Genomic DNA, 26,253 nt, shown 5'->3' with positions numbered 1-26,253 from the left:
GACACTATAAGCTCAATAATCGATTGTTGAATGAAATGCATATTTTTCCCTGAAAATATCTGGTTTTGGCATGCACTAACTAGATCAGGGTTTTATCTCCCCGCACCCAGTGGGTATATAATTCTCACAGAAATAAAATGTATGCTAAAAGGGAATTCTTAAATATTTATTCTTCTAAGTATGCCTGTGTTTAGCAAAACTGACAGGATTTTCTTGTGGATTTTAACTCTTTACCTCTAAATGCATATAATTAATATGAAATTTAAAAAGTACAATTACATGTTGCAGAATTACTTTACTCTTCATATTCTAATATAGGCATTTTTTACATGCCAAATTTGGTGTGACAATATGCTGTATTTATGTATTGATAATAAATAAATGTAATTCATAACCTGTCACTATAAAACAAAGTATATTTTGTAGCCTATGACATAGATTTTTGTTTGGTTTGGTTGTCATATGTCTGTATTTAAGAAGTGGAAAAGACTTTGTTGCCTAAATAGTTGAGATTTTACAAACTAGATGCCCTTCAGTGGAAGAATGGATCAAAAAAATGTGGCATATGTACACAATGGAATTATGTGCTTCCAACAGAAAGAATGATGTTGTACCATTTGTAAGGAAATGGAAAGACTTGAAAAAAATTGTATTAAGTGAAGTAATTAAGTAATGGTTGAGTAATTTTAATTAATAAGTGAAATAAGCCTGATCCAAAGAAACATGTTGTATGTAGTCCCTCCTTCATTGTAACTAGAATGTGTCTATATCTACAGGTAAACACCACTGGATAGTAAAAGACAAAAAATACACTTGGACATGATAAATTATACAGGACTCTAGACCAGAGGAGGATATTCTTAGGAGAGGATCACAGAGGCTCAATAGCATGTGTATATGATCATATAAAATTATGTTTATGGAAATGAACCTCAAGAAATGGAAAACAGAATTTTTTTTTTGTTATTTTGCTTTTTGTTTTTCTCCTTTGTCACTGTTTTTGTTTTCTGCATTTTTTGTCTTGTATGTAAGTTTATCTGTTTAGAGGAGGGGAGGGTAAGGGGGAGCACAAATATGGTGTTACTAGACACTATGTTGAAAATGAACTATACAACCTTTGGTGTAGCAGGAATCCAGAGGGAAAAACTAAGAGAAAATGAGGGAAGAAGTGACACTGTTCAAGAAATGTACTCATTAGCTGACTTAAGTAACTGTAATCTCTCTGTTCATCACCTTTACAATAACAATTAAAAAATAAAAACAATACAAATAGTTTCGATTATATTGTTATGAATAACTTTCTCATAACTATTTCTATTGGAAGTATATAGCAAAATAAAATAGCAATAGTTATGAAAAAATATTTGCCTCCTGCCAGGAATTTTTTACAAACTCTTAGCCATTTAGAACATGTACAGAGGGGCTGGGAATATGGCCTAGTGGCAAGAGTGCTTGCCTCCAACACATGAAACTCTCGGTTCGATTCCCCAGCACCACATATATGGAAAACGGCCAGAAGGGGCGCTGTGGCTCAGGTGGCAGAGTGCTAGCCTTGAGCTGGAAGAAGCCAGGGACAGTGCTCAGGCCCTGAGTCCAAGGCCCAGGACTGGCCAAAAAAAAAAAAAAAAAAAGAACATGTACAGAGAGGATACTGAGCAAAGACACTTGGAATGTCTCATCAATTATAAAAAAGTATTTAAGATTGGAAGGAATCTTTTTGCCTAGAAATAAGCAGGCCTAAGGTCATGTTTGTTAAAAAAATCTGGCTACCTCATTGGCTCCTTTCTTCTAGGCTCATTTCTTATCTTTGGTTTAGATAGTACCAATGAACGATGAGGAAAAAAGAATTCCTTCAAACTGATTTGATCTACTTGTTCTTATTCTTGTTTGGAAATTGTGTCAAGCAGAAAGTAGTCTCAGGCCAGTCGGCCTTAAAGCTTATTGAAGCTCCCTAGGAAAAAGCAAAAGAGAGACTGGCATTACTAAGTAATGAGACCAAATCCAAGGAGATAATTTCCCACCTTAACACAAATATTTCATCCTTATAAAACTTGGCTTCCTATTACATATACTAGCAAATGTTATTGCCTATTATTTTCATCTAGAATGAAGAGAAAAGGCAACTTGTGGATTTTTGTACTGTCCCATGAGTTGTATTATACCACTAATAGGTTGATTTTTATTTTATTTTTTTACAGAAATAACTGCACAGTCAGATGCTAGTGAAATTCGACAGGACTGGAAACCTACATTCCTTAGTAATGAAGAGTTTACACAGTTAATGTTAGAGGTATGTCCTGATTTTATTTTTGAAAGTTTTGTTTTCCTCAAAGAAATCACAATAGTGCTTACTTTTAGTTTAGTTTTTAGCAGTATTATTAATGTTGAGAAGCCTTAAATTCAGTGTAAATGTAAACATGTATATGTATAATTACAATTAGTCAATGTTAAGTGTTACTACCCTGTTGTTGAAAGGAACAAATTTTTATATTTTCAATACTTATCAACTTTTGAGATGCTATATAAAAGTCAAAACCTTGAGTGTTCCACACAAAACTATGACATTCATTATTACAAGTAGTAGGATATATTACTGCATGTTAAATATTTCTTTGAGATATGCCTGTTTTAGTCCAGTTGAGCTGCTATGCCAAACGATTACAAATTGGGTAGCTTATGAACAATAGAAATTTATTTCTCACAGTTCTGGAGGCTATGAAGTTCAAGATCAAGGCACCAGTGGACTTGATGTTTGGTGAGAGCGCTTGATTCTTAGTTCATAGGTGATCATTTTCTTACTATGACCTAACATGACAGAAGGGGCAGAAGAGCTCTCAGGAGCCTTTTTAAAAATAAGAACATAAATACCATTTATGGAGAATACTACCTTTTTCACCTAATCACCTCCAAAAGCCCCCCCCCCAACTTTCAAATATAATCACATTGGGAATTAGATTTCTGTTATGAACTTTGCAAAGCATCTAGCCTATAGCAGTTTCTACTGGGCAGTAGACTTTTTAAAAATAAATTAAAATCTGCCTTAAAACAACACAAAATAAAGGTGTATTTTGAAAATAAAAAAGCAAAATATATACTGAAAGATGACTAGTCTTTAGGTAGAACCTTTTCATTGGAAATGAGCAGGTGTTCTCTGGCAGAATTACAATGTCTGGAGCATTTTTGCTTATAATTGCAGAACTTAATATGTTATGCAACTATTTTGAGTTTTTGACTTTGTAATAGTCTTTTCCTATGTAGAATAATGTAAGTGTTGTCTGTACATACAAAGTATGCAGAGTTCAGTATCAAATTTCTCTGAAAATTTACAATAGGAAACAAGCGGTTTGCTTTGGAAGCAACAGTTAATGACAAGAAAAGTAGGTTCCATGAGGGAAGAGATGACACTGTATGAATGGAAATGTACTTATTATCTGACATATGTAAATGTATATCATCCCTATAATAACAATAAAGTAATTTTTTTAAGTGAAAGAAGTAGAGTGCTTGCTCAACTTGAATGGAGGCCTGGGTTCAATCCTCAAGATAGCCTTCCCACTAAAAAAGAAAAAAACAGGTTCTAGTTACTCTGGAGTTTGAGGCAGAAGGATAAGGAGTTGGTGGCTAGCCTGAACAACATGGAAACAAAAGAATTAAAAACCCAATCTCGAAGAAATTAGACATAGAAAAAATACAAGAAAGCAATTGAGATAACGAAGTAAAGTTTTTAAAAAAATGTATTAGAGGCTAATTTGTTTATTCTTGTTGTTTTAGACCTTAAGCTTTTGTATGTATCTCTTCTCTTGCTCTTGCTCTCGCTCTCTCGCTTGCGCTCTCTCATACACAGAGGCTGTGTCTCACATGTCTTCAATATTTCTTCTGAAATCTGAAGCAAATAGATTATTTTTAAAATAGTGATTCTTATTTTAGTTGCTAGATTAAGTAATTGTGTGTTTAGTAGAAATGTTACTATATGAAAACTTGTAGTATAAATATAAACATGTACTTAAAAAATGAAAATAAGTGAGTGTATTAACTCACCAACTCCTCAATGAGTAGACATTAGTATCTTTGTGTCACAGTAACTAGTATTATGAACTAGACTGAATCTGTTTTTTTTACTTAAGGGAATCTAGTGACCAAGGCATTCTAAAATGTACCCAAAGTCCTAGTAAGCGGCTAGGATTCGCGGTCCACAGCCTGTCTTCTGATGCCATGTCTCAGCCACTGTGCACAGTGCTTCTTACCAGACTTCTTTAGTAAAAGCTGCTATGGCAGGAGACTTCTAGCTCTGGAACTATCAATTAGTTCTTGAAATGAGTATACATAACCTACAAACCAAATAGTAGTTCCTTATTAAGTTTTCCTCTAAAAATAGTTTGACATTATCCAAAAAGTATCTACTTAGAGTTAGATGTAATAATGTTCATGAAAGAGCATATATAGATAATGTTTACAAGAGAAAGGAAATGATTTTTACTTTTTATTTTATGCTAAAAACTGTTAGTGTAGTTAAGACCTGTTCATAGTAAATTACTTTTTTGGTTTAATGGTATGAAAAATTTACTATAAACTTAAAAAGTATAATTATTCTCAGTTATGAATAATATTAATGTAAATAAATATTCATCTTATTAGTAACTAAACAAAGAAGTGTTATCTTCACATTTTTCATAATGTAAATATTTCATTAATTGCTAAGGCATATGTTGTATATACATAGGTAAGTACCAAAGGAAAAAATAAGTCAAATGTTCTAGACATGCTGACATCATTTATAAGACAAAATTATACTAAAATACTGAAAACATAAAATAATCCTCATGATGGTTCTCTTGAATTTTAAGTTTACATTCATGAAAAGTACTTAATATGTATTTTTTAATTTTAATACATACAACAATTAAATATATTTTAACATGAATATGCCATGTGGCATATATTATACCTTGAATCTGGAGGTTTGTTCATCTTTTACAAATCTTTATAAATCTTTCCAAATTTTCTGATTGAATATGAAACATTTTGATCCATAACTTACAACTGGTTTCTTCATAAAATAAAGCTAGTTGTGTTTTGTTGAAGTTTATTTGGCTAGAATATAATTGACTTGTACTGGTGTTGGTTGGGTGTGTTGATCAGACTACACATAAACAAGTTCTTTACCATTTTAGCAGGATTTCAGATCTAGGCTGTAGCTGCTACAGTAAGATCTTGATTGGATCATTTAACTCAACTTTATTTTATAGAGATGCCGAGGTAATTTCAGCCTGCCCATGGTCAGATAGTTATGGAAAAACTATAATTTATGGAAAAAATCAGAATTAAGGTCTTCAATTTCACATCTAAATTTGTGTTGACTATCTGTAGTCTTCCATAAGCTGTCATTCTCCCCTTTTTTTCCCTCCTTTTCTCTGAGGAATAGTTCTTACTACCCTTTGAATAATTGGAGTCACTCAGGACAGCTGAGCCTGATCAGATCTCTGCAGTCATCTCTGTGAAATCCCCCTGCCAGCTGACATCTCTTTCCCATACTCTTCAAGGAACCAGCTAGTGCTTTGTGTTTCAGCTAAAGATCCACAAAGAACTTACGTTGCTTTTCTAGAATTTTCACTGATTTCCCTAAACTAATCTCAGTTGTGTGGGTTGAGTAGATACTTAAGGAGAGACAAGAGTTTTTAATTAATGAAACTTTTTCATTATTCAAGGGAGGCAGAGTAGTATCATAGTTTAGCAGTAGAATAAAGATGTCCTCTGTCTCAGTCCATACCCTATTATCATCCTCTTCAGTAGTCCTTTAGTTCTGGTATATATACTACCTACCTTCATGGGAAATTATGTCCCTCAAAAGATGTCTGGGTCCTGATTTCTTGAGTGTCAAGACTTTGGCAAAATGCTGTTGGAGTCTACTCTCTGCTTGCTTTGAAAGATGAAATATCACGTATTAGATCTAGATGTAGGATTCAATAATTAACAGTTCTTATTTCAGTTCATTGTCTTCACAGAAGAGAGCTACACTGAAGTTCCTAGCAAATGTCCTAATAGCAAATACATATCATAGTTGGGTATTAATTTAATTTTGAAAGTGTCAGTGTAGTTTTACTATTCAAGATAGTAATAAGAAAATTACTGATGGAATAATAATATTAACACTTTGCATTGTTATACTAATGAAATCTTTACTATGAATTGGTTTAAATTACAAAATTTCTGCCCTCATCTTCCATGATCTAAAAGCATGTTTGTTTGAGCTGTTCTAGAAGATAGGCATCTTCTCGATGTAAATTCTCTCTCTCTAATACCTACATCTCTCCTCCAATGGAAGAGAAAGTGCCTTTTTTATGTAAGTTACTTAGAATTGGTGAGAGATGCTTTCATCCCATTTATATACTACAAATGCTTCTCACTTGTGCGACACATACAGTAGATGCTTCAGGCACAAGATGACTACCGAAGTATCCTTTAAAAAAGCTCTTTAAGAAATTATCTTCAGTTTACCCACTGGGTCTTCTTTCTTTTAGCTTGCCAGTATACTTACTGGTCTTTTTATTTTGTCTTGTTTTTAATGTATCCCCTTGGTATTTGGTCCCTTTAAAACTGTTGTCCTTTCTTTTCAAGTTTATAAATGATTGGGTTATAGTTTCTGGTCATCTGCTCCCTCTAAACTTGTTGTCTCTTGCCTCCCCACAGACCTCACTGTTTTTTAAAAATCACCAAAATTCACTTCTCATTTTCTTATTCCTTGTCCTACAGTGAAGTCATTATGCATTGTACCACCCCATCTTTTTCCTCACTGACCTTACTCTGTGCCATTGACTGCTGATATGTTCTGTCTTATTTCTCTAGATTTTTTTTTCTTCTGCTCATACCTGTAGGTAATTTTTCCAAGGATTTGTTTTTGGTATGCTTCTTCCTTCTGAAGGTCTTATTTCTTCAGGTATCATTTCTGTGCCTAGGATTCTCAAATAAAAATGCTCTGAAAAATATAAAGTTTAGGATTATTTTACTATTAAGTCAGTGTCCACTCCCTGGTCTAATATTACTGCTGAGAAAGTTAATATTGCTCAATGCTTGGCTAATCCTCTTCTCTTTTTCCATTGCTACTAATTTTGTTCAGATTCTCATCAATTTTCCTAATTATGACAAAAATCATATTTCACTCACTGATTTTTCTGTTCTAAGTCCATTTTAGTAGTTCCGATAGTCAGACTACTCATACTGAAGCATACATGCCCACTTAATTCTAAAATCTTCTGTTGGTTTAATGTATATAAAGTCTTTATATCCTAACCTGGAATTCAAGGCCTTTCATAGTTTGGCCTTGCTTACCTGCTTACTTTCCCGATACTCTGTTTACTCTGTTTCTCGTGTATCTCCCTACACAGCAGACCTGTACTTTTCTGTTGAAATTTTCAAAATGATGATAATGTTCTCTCCTATGTCTAAGGCATGTTACTGGTTGTACAGTGGAGACAAGACCATATTCAAAAAGTCATGACTATATGTAAAAGCAGAACATTAAATATCTTTAGAAACAAGCTGTTGAGTACATTGTCAAGGAGTGATTTTTCCTCCCTCAGAAGCATTTAAAGATGCATAAAAACAGGACTGGGAATATGGCCTAGTGGCAAGAGTGCTTACCTCATATACATGAAGCCCTAGGTTTGATTCCTCAGCACCACATATATAGAAAACGGCCAGAAGTGGCACTGTGGCTCAAGTGGCAGAGTGCTGGCCTTTAGCAAAAAGAAGCCAGGGACAGTGTTCAGGCCCTGAGTCCAAGCCCTAGGACTGGCAAAAAAAAAAAAGCATAAAAACATATACTAAAGTAATATACAGAAGAAAGCATTGTATTTTGACAGTACTCTGGGTGTTTTCATGTTAATTCCTTGACATTTTTCTTATTTCTGTCCTGGGAAACACTTTTTCACTTAACTGACCATTATGTTTAATTTCAGGCTCTTGATGGTTTTTTTTTAGCAATCATGACAGATGGAAGTATAATATATGTATCTGAGAGTGTAACTTCATTACTTGAACAATTGCCAGTAAGTATAAAAATCTAACAATCTCCTATTACTTAAGGCTTACTCTAAATATTTCTTAAAGCACTGGGGAGATGGATCTTGCAAGCAATGTTGAATAGTTACTGAGGGGTAGAGTTCCAAGCAGATCTTTGTTTTTTCATTGCCGTGTTTTCTTAGATTAGTCATAACTCTAGAAAACATTTTAACTTAAGTTCTTCTTCCTTTGTCTATTCTGATGCTAACTTTTCAGTGTTTTCTTTTTATCAGGTGGAGAAAGGTTTTAAACACTGACAGTATCCCTTAAATAAGCAATTTTTCCTGAGATACTTATTGCTAAGGAAACGCAGAAATAATTTTCTCAAAAGAATGACTTGTAAAAACACTAAAAATTAGTAGGCATGTGACTTTTCTTCAGTGTTGCTTGAATTGATGATAAAATATTAGCTATATCCAATTCACTGTGAACACAAGCATACAAGAATTAGAAGTATACTGTATAATTTTTGAGTTGATGAATTTTATGTTTTTTACTGGCTATATAGTACATCCACTTTGTACTGAACACTGTGCTATGTGCTCTGTTGCAATTAATCATTTTTATTTTTATTTATTTTTTGTGCTAGTCCTGGAGATTGAATCAGGGCCTGTAGGTGTCCCTGAGCTTTTCTACTCAAGGCTAGCACTCTATGGCTTGCACCACAGCTCCACTTCCAGCTTTTTTTTTTTTTGGTGGGTTGTGGGGCTTGAATCCTATCCCTGAATTCTTTTGCTCAAGGCTAGTAGCTCTACTACTTTGAGGCACAGATCCCCTTCTTGTTTTCTGGTAGTTAAAGATGAGTCTCACAGACTTTCCTGCCCAGGCTGGTTTTGAGCCATGATCCTCAGATCTCAGCCTCCTGAATAGCTTGGGTTTCAGGCATAAGTTAATTCTGTCCAGCTTGATTATTTTTTAAATTCATGTGTAAATTTACTTAATACATTATGTAAGATGATACTTTGGTATAAATAACAGTTTTTATTAAAAATGCTTGTTGTCTTTGTTTCAGAAAGTACAAGATAAACTGTTTTGCTAATGCCTCTTAAAATACTGAAAAGAAAGCCTACACGGGTGGCTCATACTTGTAATCTTAGCTATTTAGGAAATTGAGATCTTAGGATTGTTGGTGGTGGTCATGGGGCTTGAACTCAGGGCCTATGCACTGTCCCTGAGTATTTGCATTCAAGCCAGAGTGCTGCTTCTGGTTTTCTGGTGGTTAATTAGAAATAAGAGTCTCACAGACTTTCCTGCCCAGGCAGGCTTAGAACTGCAATCCTCAGATCTCAGCCTCCTGAGTAGCTAGGATTACAGGTATGAGCCAATGGTGCTGGCTATTTTTTTTTTTCTTTTTCATCTGTTTTGTGTTTTGGTACCAGTCCTGTATCTCGAACTTAGGGTCTGGATGCTGTCCCTGAGCTTTTTATGCACAAGGATAGCTCTCCATACTTGAGCCACAGTTTTACTTCTGACTTTTTTGATAGTTAATTGGAGGTAAGCGTCTCGGGGACTTTTCAGCCTGGGCTATAGCTCTCAACCTCGATCCTCCTGAGTAGCTAGGATTGTGGGTGTGAGCCACCAGTTTTTAAAAAGCGAAGATGGATGGAACTGGTTTAGTTGAATGCAGTTTACCTTCATAGCTTCTTTCCACTTTCTTTGTGTTTTTCCACCCCTGCTTCCACTGCCTTTGAGATTTTAGGATCCCACAGAGCAATTTGGAAGTGCAGAGAAATCCAGTAGAATAGACTGGATTGCATAGAGTTGTGATTTGCCAGGATTTTATTGTCATTGTTACTTAAGGATAGGAACTGTCATATTCATGTTTAACTTGTTAGTGGCTCTTTTGAGGAAAAGTTTTTTGGACAATGAGGTATAGTTTAAATACCTGGGAAAGTTGAATAAAAACAAGAAGACACAATGGACAATTGAAATGACATCCAAGTCAAATCACCTCATTTAGCTTGTAGGTGATTCTTATAGTCATTTATAGGATGATTATGTAACCATGGTAGGACTATGCCTTGTAGAAAAGATTTTTTAAATTAACTAAACCCTTTTATATTTTAAAATGTTCAGATTTATTGTAACTATATCAGGGTTGTGGGGGGAATTCAGGGCCTTGTGTATACTTAGTGTATAGGACTCTCCTGTTTGTGGCTGGGGGTGTGGCTCAATCTTGTTTTGTTAAGATGTAGTTTGTAACTTTCCATTTGTTGATTTTCAAAGATAATCATGTTCTTTTAGTAATGATTATATACTTTGAAAGTAAATGCCTCTTGAGTAATGAATTACTATTTTTTTCTAGTCTGATCTTGTGGATCAGAGTATCTTTAATTTTATCCCTGAGGGGGAGCATTCAGAGGTATATAAAATACTCTCTACCCATCTGCTGGAAAGTGATTCATTAACCCCTGAATACTTAAAATGTAAGTAGTAACTGTTAAGCAAAAATTCAAATGTTATATTTTGTATCATTATCCCTTTTGCAAGTTTATGGAAAACATAGACATGTTTAAGATACAGTATTGTTTTATGCACACTATTAACTTTTCATAAAAACAGAACTCTGCAATACATTTTTAATTTTTAAATAAAATCTCAACTGTATTTAATGAGAGAAAATTTGGTGTTCTTATTTTTCTTGTTAACAAAACTGTGGCAATGAACTCTGTTCTTCAAAAATTATTATTATTGTTACTATTATTATTATTTTGATGCCAGTCCTAATGCTTGAACTTAGGACCTAGGTGCTGTCCCTAATCTTTTTGCTCAAGACTAGTGCCTTACCACTTGAGTCACAGCTCCACTTCCAGCTTTTTTGGTAACTTATTGGAGATAAGAGTCTTAGAATTTTCCTGCCCAGGCTGGCTTTGAAACACGATTCTCAGAGCTTAGCTGAGCTCTGAGAATCCTGGGTAGCTAAAACCATAGGTGTGAGCCACTGGCACCTGGCTTAAAATTATTTTTAAAGGAAAAGAAATTAACTTTATAATATATTCTTTGATTGGATATATATTTAATATGCTATATCATAAAAAGTGCTAAGAAGAGTAAAAACTAATCCTTGCCCATCAAGAAACCCAAAATAATGTAGTATGTTTAGACATTGCTTTGGATTCATAATACAATTCACCTTGGAAGTTTGTTTTTATCTCCAAATTCTATATATACTAAGAATTGAGAAATGACCTTATACATATAAGCACATTATACATATACATTGATATATACATATAAACACATATGTTTGTATGTATGTCTTTGATAAGACTATATATAGCCTTTCAGAGTGAGCTGGGGAAAAAAAGAGAGGCCAGGAAAATCAGGTTAGTATAACATTGATCAATAGGCCACTCAAATCTGATACTTAGAAGGAAGATTTGGGTTATGGTTTGACAGATAATAGGAAAGATTGTTCAAGGTAGAGATGGAAACATCAGCTTGACAATAAGAAGCAAAATGTGTATTTGAAATTAGAGTGAAGAATGAGAAAAGGGTCTACAGAGAAATGGAGAAACTGGAAAATGCTTATACTAAGTGAGGTAATCTAGGTTTCTAATTTTATAGACTAAGTAAATGTCATGTAAGATAACTGATGGAAAAAATATTTGTGAGCTTATCCAACTTTTATCACTTATTTCAGCAAAAAATCAGTTAGAATTCTGTTGTCATATGCTTCGAGGAACAATAGACCCAAAGGAACCATCTACCTATGAATACGTGAGATTTATAGGAAACTTCAAATCTTTAAATAGTGGTGAGTTAAAATGCTTCTTGTATTTTAACATTGTATTTTTCTAAGCTCTTAGACATATATATTTGAATATTTATGATAAATAGATTTTTACTGGATTAACTGATACTTATTATTCTTGTTTTAGTATCCACGTCAGCACATAATGGTTTTGAAGGAACTATACAGCGCACACATAGGCCTTCTTATGAAGATAGGATTTGTTTTGTAGCTACTGTCAGGTTAGCTACACCTCAGTTCATCAAGGTATGCTTCTCATTTTAATTACTCAAGGAAGATTTCAGTACATAGTGTGATCATTGTCTTCATGTGATTTTTATTGTCTCCAAAATGATCGAAAGTTCCTGAAAACACTGAAGAAGCACTGGCTCCAAGTCATTATACATTCATGACTATGATATTTTTTGAAACAGTGAATTATGAAAGTACTGACTAACATGTCTAACTCGAGCTCTTAGTTTTTGCAGTTAACCAGTGAAAATGGTTAATATCACCAATGCTCTATTTTTATGCAAACTTCTGAGACTCATTTGTGTGAATAGTTCAGTATCTATGTTAAAAGTAAAGGTCAGCTAGATACTAATGGCTCACACCTGTAATCCTAACTACTTGAGAGGATGAAATCTGAAGATCATTGCTCAAAGCCAACTCCAGGGAGCCAAATCCATGAGACTCTTATCTCCAATTAACCACCAGAAAAGCAGAAGTGGAGCTGTGGCTTAAAAGTGGTAGAGCATTGGCCTTAAGTGAAAAAGCTCAGGAACAGTACTCAGGCCCTGAGCTCAAGCCCCACAACCGACAACAACAACAAAAAAATAAAGGTTCAGGTAGTTTTCAATAGATTATTTTGGAAATGTACAAATGGCTCTTGGCTGCATTTATCTTTTAAATCATTTCCATTTCCTGGTCTCGACAAGTAGATGGTTAGTAGGAAAAATAGAAAAGTCCAATAGTTAAACCTATAGAAGTGACAATAAGCCAGGTTAAGGTTTAAAGTTTGTGGTGGTAACATCTGGGTGCTGGTGGCTCACACCTATAATCCTAGCTACTCAGAAGGCTGAGATCTGAGGATTGTGGTGCAAAGTCTGCCCGGGCAGGAAAGTCTGTGAGACTCTTGAATTAAACACCAGAAAAGCTGGAAGTGGAACTGTGGCTCAAGTGATAGAATGCTAGCCTTGGGCACAAAAGCTCAGTGACAGTGCCCAGACCCTGAATTTAAGCCCCAGAACTGGCGCACCCATGCGTGTGCACACACACACGAGATACCATGGAATAAAACAAAATACAGTATTAGCTATTATGAGTTTTCCAGTCTTGCTCTACTTTCTTTGAATTAGGAAATAATGGCAGTGGCTAACACATGAGTGCTTATTGCTTGCTATATACTTCATCATTCTGTATACAAGGAAACTGAGACTTAGGGAAGTTATTTGTCAAAAGTCTGATCTCTTAACTAAGAACTGGGACTTGATTTTAAATCTTTTTCTTCTGAAGCCCCAGCTCTTAATTATTACATTGTTTGGCAGAAGGACATTTTAGGACAGACAGAGTGGTGTATTAAATTGAATATAATATAGCACTTAATGTGATCAGAGTCTAGGGTTCATGTATGGGGAAAAGGAAGGGGAAAATGAGATAGCTAGAAATGAAATTTATTTTCCTCCCTACTGAAGCAATTTTAGAATGAGGAAAGTGAAGTTACATAATTAAATTCGAGCCTTAGTAATGTAATTAAGAGTCCTTAATAAAAAACAAACTGAAGAACAGAGAGACTAGTAGGTAAAATGCTGTCCAATGAGATGAATCAGTGATAGGGTCTAATTTAGGCAATTGAAGATGAATGTGCTAGAATAGATTTTTTTTTTTTAAATACCAAGAAGGGTCCAGGTGCCAGTGGCTCACGCTCGTAATCCTTGCTGCTCAGGAGGCTGAGATCTGAGGATTGCAGTTCAAAGCCAGACCAGGCAAGAAAGTCTGTGAGACTCTTATCTCCAATAAATCACTCAAAAAAAAAAGCTGGAAGTGGCGCTGTGGCTCAAGCGGTAGAGTGCAGGCACAGAGAGGCCCAAGGATAGAGCCCAGGACCTGAGTTCAAACCCCAGGACCAAAAACAAAACCAAACCACTGGAAGGTAAAGTTGAAAGGATTTTGTATTGGCCACTGTGATGATGAAGGGTAAAATTGAAGGAGTATGTTGGGACTACTAGATTTCTGAGTTCGGCCACTACACAAGAATGTGACCATTGATAAGACAGGAAATTGTGTAATTAGGTTTGATGCAATTAGTTCAATTTAGGATATATTCAGTTTGAGATGCATGCAAATAGAAATAGGAAAAGGTCTGATTTCAAGGTCCGATTGAAGAAAAACTTGTGATTAAATGGGAAATGTGAATAAAATAAGAAGTACTTGTCCTAAAATTTGCATCTTGTTTATTATTTGTTGCTACATTTTAAAATTTTATTTTTAGTTTTTCAAAAATGTGTGAGAGCAAATGTCACAGGACTTCTTATATGCTAGGCTAACCAACCCTTTACTGCCGAGTTGTATCCCTAGCCTGCTATATTTTTAGTACTAGAAAATTGAAAAGTGTTGAAAACTCATTTGGGTAAAGTTACTTAATAACTTTATGTCTTAACAGTATTTAGGATTTTTCTAATGATATGAGAATATTTTTAAATTTTAATTGTTACTTTACTTGTAGGAAATGTGTACTGTTGAAGAACCCAATGAAGAGTTTACATCTAGACATAGTTTAGAATGGAAATTCCTTTTTCTAGACCACAGGTAACTTCATTATTAAATTTCATAAAAAGGGCTGAGGATATAGCCTAGTGGCAAGAGTGCCTGCCTCGGATACACGAGGCCCTAGGTTCGATTCCCCAGCACCACATATACAGAAAACGGCCAGAAGCGGCACTGTGGCTCAAGTGGCAGAGTGCTAGCCTTGAGCGGGAAGAAGCCAGGGACAGTGCTCAGGCCCTGAGTCCAAGGCCCAGGACTGGCAAAAAAAAAAAAAAAAAAAAAAAAAAAAAATTCATAAAGATAGTAGCCATATGATTTTTGACACTGATTTTAAAGACAAACATTTTTCAAAAAAGGATCTAACCCATCTTAAAAAAATTAAAGTCCCTCCCCCTAATTGATTTCGAATTGGAGATTTTTCATGGAAAAGTAATAATGCTGTTTTATTAGGGCACCACCAATAATAGGATATTTGCCATTTGAAGTTTTGGGGACATCGGGCTATGATTACTATCATGTGGATGACCTAGAAAACTTGGCCAAATGTCATGAGCACTGTAAGTAGTATTTCTGGTGGTAATAACTATTTGAAATAATATCAACTGAAATCTTGTTCTATTAATGAAAGGCTGTTATTAAAAAAAACAGATTTGTAATTATTTTTTGAATGTGTGAAGTAGGAATAAGTTTCACCTAAACTTTATCTCTGAGTCCTAGTAGATTGGGTAACTGTACATGTGAAGCAACATCTTTTAGTGCATTTCAGAAATATAAAAACTTTCCCAAAGTACCACAGATTACAGCTTTTGCCTAATAATTTGATAAAAGTTGTCAGAACCTAAAATCTACAGAATATGTTTTGGGAAATACTGTATTTAACAGTTCAAAGAGGTAAATTATTTTGATTTTGGGTTTGGGTTTAAAGTGAAATTCCTCAGTGACAACTATACTGTGGCAGAAATACCCAAGCTTGGTTATTTATTATTACTACCCTCACTATATCTAGGCAGGAGGATGTCAACAGTTTGAATCCTTGAGTATTTGGAACATAATGGTGTATAGAAAGTATATAAATCAGCACTAATGAAGTAGAAAGTTGGACTAGAAAGACCTCCTAATTGCTTGAGGTCTTATTAAAGAATAACAGTTTTTTTTGGTCAGGTGTGATGTTTCATGCCTGTAAATCTCAGTACTCTGGAGGCTTGAGGAAGTAGGATTAGAAATCAAGGCCCAATCAGGCTACCTAGTGAGTTCAATTCAAACCCGGTCTATATAGTTACGTCCTGTCTCAAAACCAAAACAAATTCTTTTAAAAGACAGTGCTTTTTTTTTTTCATAGTTGATATTGCACATGTTTTTTGGAAAGCTAGAAAAATAATTGTATATAATTTGAATATTAAGGATCACTTTTGGTTAAAAATACACATTTATATTACATTTTTTTTCTTCTTAGTAATGCAATATGGGAAAGGAAAATCGTGTTATTATAGGTTTCTGACCAAAGGGCAACAGTGGATTTGGCTTCAAACTCATTACTATATCACTTACCATCAGTGGAATTCAAGACCAGAATTTATTGTTTGTACTCACACCGTAGTAAGGTAATAATTCTTTTAGAAAATTTCTGAATCTCTGTGACATCTAATAATGTAGTTTTTATACATGACTTATTAACTGACAAAGTGATCTTTTTCCAATTTTAAATATATCCATTAAATACTTTCTTAAATTTACTTACAGGCATTGTGTAGAGATGTATATAGATAGTAGGTGGATATATAGTGTTCTGCATGAGTTTTAGCTTTACAATAGAAATTATTCTGTCATTATGTACCAAAATCAGTTTTGCAAAGGGAAAGCTGGAATAGTGCCTCCTCTTTTATGCACTTTATAGTTTTAGAACATTTATACAAAAACACATGAAAATGCCAATTGATTTAAGACAGTACACATACTATATATGTGTGTATATATATTATATTAGCTTTGTGTATATATATTAGCTTTGTGTAGCACATAGAAAATAAGTCCAGAATTAGTGATGAATAAGTGAGACCCACAACAAACACTGAATGGTTGCATTTCTGCAGTATTTTTTTTTAATTTCATTTTTTTGTTGGTTGTAGAGCTTGACCTCAGGGCCTGGCCAAACACTAAAGTCTAATTCTTTCCATTTGTAGTTATGCAGAAGTTAGGGCTGAAAGACGACGAGAGCTTGGCATTGAAGAGTCTCTTCCTGAGACAGCTGCTGACAAAGTATGTTTCCTGCAGTCTTTCAAAATATATTCAGCTCTTTACTTTCTTCCTAATGAAGCACAAACTCATAAGAAAGTTATGTTTCAAATAGTTCATTTCCTCAGTTGCGACAGGGAAATGATTAAACTTTACTTTCTATTTTAATATTTTTAAATTTCATTTGCTTCTAAAAGAATTGAAGATCTTGCAATTTAGCAATAATTAGGTAAGAGACACAGTGGATCTCATTAAAACTGTCATTATCAATTGACCATGAAGTATTAGTCCTTGGTTAGATACTTTATATGAATTATGAAATGTGATTTACTCTGTATGCTTATATTATGTTTTCACGTCAGTGTTACTTTGTATCTTTTCTCCTCTTCTTTCAGTTTAAATGTATGGTAAATGATTGTAACTAGGCATATATTTTCAACTTCTTAGAACCTGTCACCCTATCACATTTCTTGGCATTATCTCAGTGCTGGTTACCTCAGCCAACAGTTAGGCAGATATGGTGGAGGGAGCTTGCAGCAGTATTCTCAGTGAAATGAACAGCTGGTATTGGGATGGGAGAGAAGTTTTTGGAGGATTGAGAAAACAGGCAAAAAGTATTAAATGGTTGCGTAAGAGAATATTTATAAAGACAGTAAGACAGGCTAAAAAATTATAAGGTAATGTATCATCCTTATGTACAGTACACAAAATCAAAATAAATTGAAAGAATGAAACTATTGTAATATTCTGTTCCTATCAGGTTACATTAGTAATAAAAATAAATTTATTGATTGAAAAATAAATGTTCTGAGCAATCAAGTTTAAGAGCCCACTTGAGTGTCATTACTTTGAATGGGGAACAGTCACTGTGTTGTATTTCTTCAGTCCTATTTAGCTGTGCAGAACAGGTAGAGAATTGGTTTAACTGGCATGAAGAAAATATGGGAAATAAGGGTCAGAAAATAGGATATTTGAAATTGGTAGTATGGAGAGGTTTTTTCAAATCTTTCGGAAAAAGTACCAAGGAAGAGAGAGTTCCTAGTATTGAAATGTGCTATAGGTAATTTTTGGAAAATATTGAGCCAGGAGCCAAAATTTATTTCAATATATGACTGCTCTATAGTGTAGTATGTGAGTTTCAGGACTGAGTTTAGGGAAGGAACACAGGGAAGCAGCAGTAGCACAGCTCTTCTACCTGTAGAGCTGTGGTTGAGAGTTTGTAGTTTGAGAGAAAAGCGTGATCTCTGAAGAGACAAGAAAAGTTATACTCTCCAGTGAAATATAGGCTTTTGTTAGAGCAGGCTAGTGAAGCAATATTCAGAGCTGAGGTGGAAAAAATGGAGTAATTTGTTATTTATGGACACTGAAGGCTGTGGGAACAGTGGGCAGTAGAGGCAAATTAGAAAAGATGAAGAACACAAGGAAATTAGGACAGAGAAGACCACTCAATACCACATGAGCACCCCTTTTCCCCTGTACCTTGAGTAACTCTGAAATCATATTGTTCGTGTGTATGTGTATATATGTAAGCATTTATTGTTCCTTTTATGTAGCATCTCTGAAGTAAGAATAGTCACTTGTTTCTTGTTCAGTGCTATACATGGAGAGCCCTTTAACAGAATACATGATTCTCTTCATGTGGAAGAAAAGGAAAGTAGGTATATACTATTACATTATACCTGCAGTATTAGCAGATAGGATGAAAATAAGTGAGGCCAAAACTTCTACCTAATTCAAGGCAGTCACTTGAGAGAGGAAAACAGGTTTAAGAATAGTGCAAAGGTGTGGAATACTTGTGAAGAATAGAAAAGTGAGCTTTCCACAAATACTTAACAATATTATTGCCTAGAACAGAATGTCCATTTGGAATTGGTCATCACTTTTAAGTTAACTGCGATTATTCTGCAGAGACTGAGCGAGTGAGGTAGAAGAATAGAGAAGTATGGTTGCAGTGGCATTTCAGTTGATACTCATAGAGGTGCTGCAGTGTTTGTTGATGACAAAGCAGAGGTTGAATGACTGAGGTAAGCTTAGGGGAAAGATTATTGATAATGAAATCTTAGGAAGCTGACATACTAGGATAGGATACTGGATGTTTCATCCACTTACTGAAATTCTAGAGAAAGGTCAGAATTGGAGTAGAGATTTTCAGCCATAAAATGTTAAGCTCCAAAGATGCTTAAGGTACTTTGTATATAAGCTAACATGCCATCTGTATTCTGTCTTCCTTTTTTCTTTAAAGATAACTGTTTTACCAATTCTAAGGGTACACTTCAGCATCACTAAGTACATTCTCTATTGTACAGCTACTACCACCATCTATGCCTAGAGCATTTTCATCTTTCCAAACAATTTCCTACTCCATTAAACAACTCCACATTTCCCTTTCCCCTCACCTCTTGGCAACCACCATTTTACTTTTTTTTTTATAAGTAGAAAAATATTTTGTCTTTTTATCACTGGTGTATTTCTGTTTTATCAGGGATTATCATACTGTAGCATATATCAGAAGTCCCATGCTTTTTAAGGCCTCTGCAATTTTTTAATATTTCATTTGTGTGTGTGTGCGTGCATGTGCACTATGTTTTGCCTGATCATCAGTCAGTGGATACTTATGTTACTTGTCTGTCATTTTGAGTAATGCCTCTATAAATAGAAGTGTCTGTATGACTCCCTATTTTTTTTTGAGCATATACCAAAAAACAGAATCCTGATTTTATACAAGTTCTGTGTTTGGGGAAGAACTATCATACTGTCTTCCATAGGGGTACACTATTATGACATTTCCATCATGAAGCAATAAGAGTTCTAATTTCTCCACATCCTTACCAACAACTGGTTATTTTCTCATTCTAATAAGCATGATATAGTATCTTATTGGGGTTTTAATTTGCATTTCCCAAGATAGTGAGGTTGGATACCTTTCCATGTGTTTACTGGCCATTTATATGTGTTCAAGAGTTTTACAGTTTTAGCTCTTAAGAGTTAGGTATGATCCATTTTTTATTATTGTATGTGATGTAAGATAGTCCATCTTTTCTATAAATGAAGCCAAAACTTTTATTTTTGCACTATACAAAATAACCTGCATAGATATGTACCTTTCTTTAGGTAAAAATTGAATTTTTAGTCTCACTGATAGCAAACAGTCTTGTAAATTTGAGATCTATGAAGTGAACCATAAAGAAAACCATTATTTTTCTCTCTCCTTTTAGAGCCAAGATTCTGGGTCTGATAATCGCATAAACACAGTGAGTCTCAAGGAAGCATTGGAAAGGTTTGATCACAGCCCAACCCCTTCTGCCTCTTCCCGGAGTTCAAGAAAATCATCTCATACAGCAGTGTCAGACCCTTCCTGTGAGTAATGTAGCTTGAAAGTAGACCTCATTAATGAGGGGCATCTAAATTGCTTGTGTTAAAGATATCAGCATTTTTTATCAAATATTTCTTTTTAGTGTTTTACATTTTGAAGGACATATTAATCTTTCCAGTGAGTAAAAGGCAAATTGCTATGGCAAAGAATTCAGATAATCAAGTGGTCTAAAAATATGTAGGTAATAATGTCATTTGTTAACATTTTACTCATCACTCAAAAAGAACGCAAAACAATTTACACTCTTTTTTTACTATAAAGCCAATAAGTATTATGCTTTGGGAGTTTAGTATCTTTATGAAGACTTGCATAATTATCTTTAAATTACAATTGTTCCTTCATAGCTATAGTTTTATATCTATGAATTCAATCAACAGTTGATAGAAAATGTTCCAAAGGTTAAAGAAATTATATCTATACTGACCAAGTACAGACTTTTTTCTTGTCAGTATTCCCTTATGGTCTCCCTCATAGGGAATAATTAGCACAGGTTTAGGCAAGTCACAGCAGAGGATCACAAGAGCCCAGTAGCTATACCCTTATGAACCCATAAGATGATGCTAAGTGAAATGAACTCCATGTTACGGAAACGATTGTTATATCACTGTTGTAACTACTTTCAATGTGCTATGTGTAACTGTAGCTTCTATTATTGATGATCTTCTTGTATCCCCTTCCTGTGGTGTACCTGCACTATCTCTGTATCTTACCTGAGTAAATTGGAAACCGTGTATACTGGTATTAGAACTAGGAAACTGAAAGGGAATACCAAAATCAAGAGACACAGGGTAAAAAGACAAACGACTACAAAAGCAATACTTGCAAAACTGTTTGGTGTAAATGAACAGAACAACTCATGGGGCGGGGGGAGGAAAGGGGGGAGGGGGAAGGGAGGAGGAGGTAACAGAACAAGAAATGTATCCAATGCCTAACATATGAAACTGTAACCTCTCTGTGCATCAGTTTGACAATAAAAATTTAAAAAACAAAAGTAGTTATGTAACTATTTGCGTAGTGTTTACACTATATTAAGTAGTATTAAAAAGTCTAGACATAGCTTATTAAGGAATATGGCAAGATGTGCTTAGGATATATGCAAATATTGTGCCATTTTATATAAAAGACTTTAGCATCCATGGGTTTTGGTGACTATAAGGATCCATGGGTTTGGGTGACTATAAGGAGTACTACTAGAACAAGTTTTGTGGATATTGAGGAAATGACTGTAGTAGCTTTTTATATTCAAAGTTCCCTGTTTCAAATATTTTCTTTGCCTTAAGAAAAGCCAGGTATCAGTGGCTAACACCAGTAATTCTAGTAACTCAAAAAGGCTTAGTCCTGAAGGCTCAAGGTGCAAAAGCTAGCCAAACAGAAAGTCTACAAGCCTTCATCTCCAACTAATGAACCAGAGGCCAGGCTTGAGGCGTGCCTCAAATGATAGAGCACCAGCTAGGAACAAAAATGCTGAACAAGTGTAAGGACCTGAGTTCAAGCCTCCAAATGAGCAGAAAAGAAATAGTTAAAATGAGTCTTATAGGCTTCATTTTATTGAATGATTTGGAAATGAAAACGTATTTATTCACTGAAGTATATTGTAAGATTACTCTTTGGAAACTGTATTTGTAAGTACTAATGCTGTTCTGGTTTGTTGACTAACTTCAGCAACACCAACAAAGATCCCAACAGATACTAGCACTCCTCCCAGACAGCATTTACCAGCTCATGAAAAGATGGCACAACGGAGGTCATCATTTAGCAGTCAGGTAAGCTCTTTAGTATTCTTTGGAATAAAAATTATTTTTTAAAGAAAAAAGCTAGATTCTTTATTAGTATATTCTGTAAAAAACTATTATTACTTAAGAAATAATAAATAATTTACAGTTTCAGGAATCTTCTGGCCTTGTTAAATTCAAAGACTGATTATTTTGACATTAGATTTCTGCCACAGAAGTATATAAAACATCTTCCATCATAGTGCCATTTTAGGTCAATATTAGGCAATAGTGAGAAACCAGAAGTATTTTGTAAATCTGTTTTGAACCAGAAGGCATATTGTATAGCTAGTAAAGGCACATGGATTAGAGCTTAAGTAGTCTACAAATTGTGTGTGTGTGTGTGTGTGTGTGTGTGTGTGTGTGTGTGTGTGTGTGTGTACTGGGGCTTGAACACAAGGATTGTACTTTTGCTTTAACCTCACATTCTTTTTTTTTGAACTTCACATTCTTGTTTGGCTTTTTCACTCACAGATAGTGCTCTGCCACTTGCATCCTAACAAGCCACCACTTCTAGCTTTCTCCTGATTAAGTCTTAAGGATTTTTCTGCTTTGAATGGCTTTTTGGTTGGTATTGGTACTTGAACTCAAAGCCTGTGTACTCTCCCTGAGTTTTTGCACTCAAGGCTAGTGCTCTACCACCTGAGCCACAGCTCAAGCTTTTTATTTATTCATTTATTTATGTGTTTACTTATTATTTTTGGTGATTCCTTGGAGATAAGAGTCTTACGACCTTTCCTGACCCAGCTGGCTTTGATGTGATCCTCAGATCTCAGCCTCCCTAGAAGCTATGATTACTTACTTGTATGAAGCCACCAGCACCCTGCATGCCCTGAATAAAAATTATTAAAATGGAAAAATTACCTAAATTTTCAGAAATTTATTGATATATTTTCCCTTTCTATAAATATTTTTCTGTTTGGGGCTCATACATAGAAGTAATTTATATTTTTTAAAGTAAAATACCAGCCCTTTTTCAGTTATGAAAAGCTCATCATTAAGAGCCATCCTATATCATATCTTCAAATGCCAATTCATCCATCCAGTATCAGTGTAGTCCAGCCAACTTTTATTGAACACACATGTAAGGTATCTGCTGAGTGCTGTGGAAGATAAAAGATAGGAGAGGAGCTGAGATATAGCCCATGATAGAGTGTTTGCCTAGCATTCACTATTCCCTGGGTTTCATCGTCAGTATTGCAAGATAGATAGATGGATGGATGGATGGATGGATGGATGGATGGAAAGAAAGAAAGAAAGTGAGTCATACTTTGATATAACTAACAAAAATATAAATCAAATTAAATTCAGTGATAAATATACTGTGATGATATTTCTGATAAAAGTATTCATATATGGGAATGAGTATCACTTAACTATTTTGTTTTATTTTACTTCTAGTCCATAAATTCTCAGTCTGTTGGTCCATCAGTGACACAGCCAGTGATGTCTCAACCTGCAAATTTACCAATTCCACAAGGCATGTCCCAGGTATTTTTGTTTTAGATAAGCATGTTTACAAGTGATAAGTTGCTTTCAAGCTAATACAAATGTGTGTTTTTATTGACACAATAAATCTTAATAGGAGGTCTCTAGGTACATTTTTATTTGTTATAAGGATTATGGGGTACCGTTAGCCCTAATGGACAGAACCATAGGTTCCAGTCTTTTAGGAGTCATGATAGTCTTAAATATTATCCTCCTTATTAATATGCCATAAACTCACCTCTGTTATTGTAAAGCACAAGTTATGAAGATACAAACCATTTATTTTGTTCTTCCAGTGGTATTTGGGAGAATGAAGTAAATTTATAATCTAATTCATATATATTATAAACAAAATATTATAATAAAGATTTGACAAAATTTTATGTAAGTATACAGAAATACTTTCCCCATAATTTTTTAATCTCAGGTACTAAGCATTTCTTAACATTTTAAATAATACATACTGTCATATATAGTGAGCATTCAGATCTCACATTTCAGTCACTAATAAAGCCAAAAACTATGCCTCTTTGTTCTGTGATTTTATTTTCTCTTATCCTGTGTTCTGTGTTTCTACTTTCCTTTTTTGCATTTAGTAGAAATTCTTTCTTTTTTTTCAATTATGGGGCTTGAACTTGGGGCCTTGGTGCTGTCCTTCAGCTTTTTCTCTTAAAGCTAGAGCTCTGCCACTTTGAGCCACAGTGCACTTCCAGTTTCCTGGTGGTTAATTGGAGATAAGAGTCTCATAGACTTTCTTGCTTGGGCTGACTTTGAACCATGATCCTCAGATCTCATCCTCCTGAGTAGCTCAGAGCTACCTCTTGAGTAGGTAGTGAGCCACCAGTGCCTGGCTTAGAAATTCCTTAAATGATGACAATAAAATGTTTATCTGTAGTTATAAATGACCTTAGTTAAAATAAATTATATTTGTATGACATTTATAAATATATTTTAACTAATATTCTAAAAAAATCATGGGAATATTGAGGTACTAGATTTATAATTTTTCTCAAACCTAGTAGGACTCATTTAATGTGTGATATGATATAGTTGTTGTCAACTACAAAAGTGAAAATTGTATTATTGTAAAACAGTATTTTGTTTCTGTGATACAAACCTTTAAAAAAGAACTATTATGAATATGAATTTAGTATAACTTTTTTGAATATGAATATGAATTTAGTATAACTTTTTTGGAGATAATTTGAAAAGTGTTGGGGAAACATTTCCAACTTTAAGGCGCAGTTCACTGGACTGTTTTAAGATAGGTTTCTAATAAAATAGAACTCTTCGAGCTCTTATACTGTTATATGTACTGAATATTCGTGAAAATTATTAAATGGGCCTGTGTATACTTAACAGATGAGTCATCAAATGTAACTAAACTATAAGCAGAAGAATTAACTCCAGGCACAGGCTGGGTAGAATAGAAATGATGCTTAACAATAAAGTAACTTAAGCTGCCACCTGTTGGCTTACACTTGTAATTCTAACTACTCAGGAGGCTGAGATCTGGAAGATTGAAGTTCGAAACTAGACTGGATAGAAAAGTTCAGGAGACACCTCCAGTTAACCAGCAAAAAGCCAAAATAGAGGCATAGTTCAAGTAGTAGAGCTCCAGCGAGCCAGGCCTTGAGTTCAAATCCTAGTACTACCCCACCAATAAATAAAAATTAACTGTTTTAGTAAATGGTCAGCCACAGTATAACTAGGTTTTCTAACTGTAGGATGTACTTATAATCAGTCAAGATCTAGTTAGAGATCTAGTATGAGAAATTTGTATAGGGATAATATTAAAAGTTGCTAACTGCTAACTAAAAGAAATCAAGAGACTCTAAAGACTATAAGAATAGAAGAGCTGGGCACTAGTAGCCCATGCCTCTAATCCTAGCTACTCAGGAGGCTGAGCTCTGAGTATCACAGTTTGAAGACAGGAGGCAGAAGATGAAGGCAGAAAAGTATGTGAGACTCTTATCTCCAATAAACCACTCAGAAAAGGCCAGAGGTGGTGCTTGTGGCTCATGTAGTAGAGTGCTAGCCTTGAGCACAAAGAGGCTTAGGAACAGCGCTGAAGCCCTAACTACCCCTACCTCTAAGCCACCTGGGATTCATATGTCATTGTGGACAGGTAATGGCTAGCACCACTGGGCAATGGATTATCACTAAAGTGCCACAGAGGATGACGAGGGAAGGAAGCTACCTGCTAGGGACCTGGCAGACTGGCACACTTTTCTGGGAAAGGATTTCACTGGGACTTGCTGACAAGCTGCCTGCTAAGTATGTAGGAACCTCACTGGGAGGCCACTCACTGGTACCTGTGATATAGAAGAAGTTCCAGAACCAGGAATATAAGTGTTTCTTCTGTAACACCTTCCAGTACCAGCTGCTGACAGGTCTGACTATGCTTGGCAAAGGACAAGTATTTTTAAAGTCCAGCTTCAATGTCTCAGAGCAGACAAGGGCAGTTTAGGAGCAGAGGTGCCATGCATTGATAAGTGGCATGACATTCTTAATTCATATTGCTTACCTTTCACATGACACAATTAATGAAGAGTAATTGATTCTCAAATAATTTATACTTTTTCCACATATGGTACTTCAGTTTCAGTTTTCAGCTCAATTAGGAGCCATGCAACATCTGAAAGACCAGTTGGAGCAACGAACCAGGATGATAGAGGCAAATATTCATCGGCAGCAAGAAGAACTAAGGAAAATTCAAGAGCAACTTCAAATGGTCCATGGCCAAGGGCTACAGGTAAGTTGTTACATGTGAATACAAAGCATCTTGTTCACATTTTGCATTCCTAAGAAAAGCACTTTTCTTAATGAAA

General features: G+C 34.8%; 1 protein-coding gene across 9 annotated transcripts in view; it reads left to right on the top strand.

Annotated features, from left to right (window-relative positions):
* The window catches only part of Clock (clock circadian regulator), a 66,029-nt gene that overhangs the window by 29,001 nt on the left and 10,775 nt on the right, over positions 1–26,253 (top strand). For 8 of the 9 annotated variants that reach the window (XM_048364740.1, XM_048364743.1, XM_048364746.1 and 5 more), the window contains 13 exons: positions 2,199–2,290; positions 7,956–8,045; positions 10,364–10,484; positions 11,702–11,815; positions 11,940–12,058; positions 14,517–14,599; positions 15,008–15,114; positions 16,011–16,158; positions 16,738–16,813; positions 20,005–20,146; positions 21,825–21,925; positions 23,336–23,425; positions 26,025–26,177. In XM_048364740.1, the coding sequence (XP_048220697.1) occupies positions 2,199–2,290; positions 7,956–8,045; positions 10,364–10,484; positions 11,702–11,815; positions 11,940–12,058; positions 14,517–14,599; positions 15,008–15,114; positions 16,011–16,158; positions 16,738–16,813; positions 20,005–20,146; positions 21,825–21,925; positions 23,336–23,425; positions 26,025–26,177 (1,436 nt within the window). Of the gene's footprint in view, positions 1–2,198; positions 2,291–2,704; positions 2,756–7,955; positions 8,046–10,363; positions 10,485–11,701; positions 11,816–11,939; positions 12,059–14,516; positions 14,600–15,007; positions 15,115–16,010; positions 16,159–16,737; positions 16,814–20,004; positions 20,147–21,824; positions 21,926–23,335; positions 23,426–26,024; positions 26,178–26,253 lie in introns of all 9 variants that reach the window. The other variant, XM_048364748.1, reaches the window with a different exon arrangement.

Source organism: Perognathus longimembris, chromosome 16, assembly GCF_023159225.1.
Source record: "Perognathus longimembris pacificus isolate PPM17 chromosome 16, ASM2315922v1, whole genome shotgun sequence".
In the NCBI taxonomy this organism is placed as follows: Eukaryota; Metazoa; Chordata; class Mammalia; order Rodentia; family Heteromyidae; genus Perognathus; species Perognathus longimembris.
Note: the sequence above shows the minus strand (reverse complement) of the source record. Positions and strands in the feature narration are given on the sequence as shown.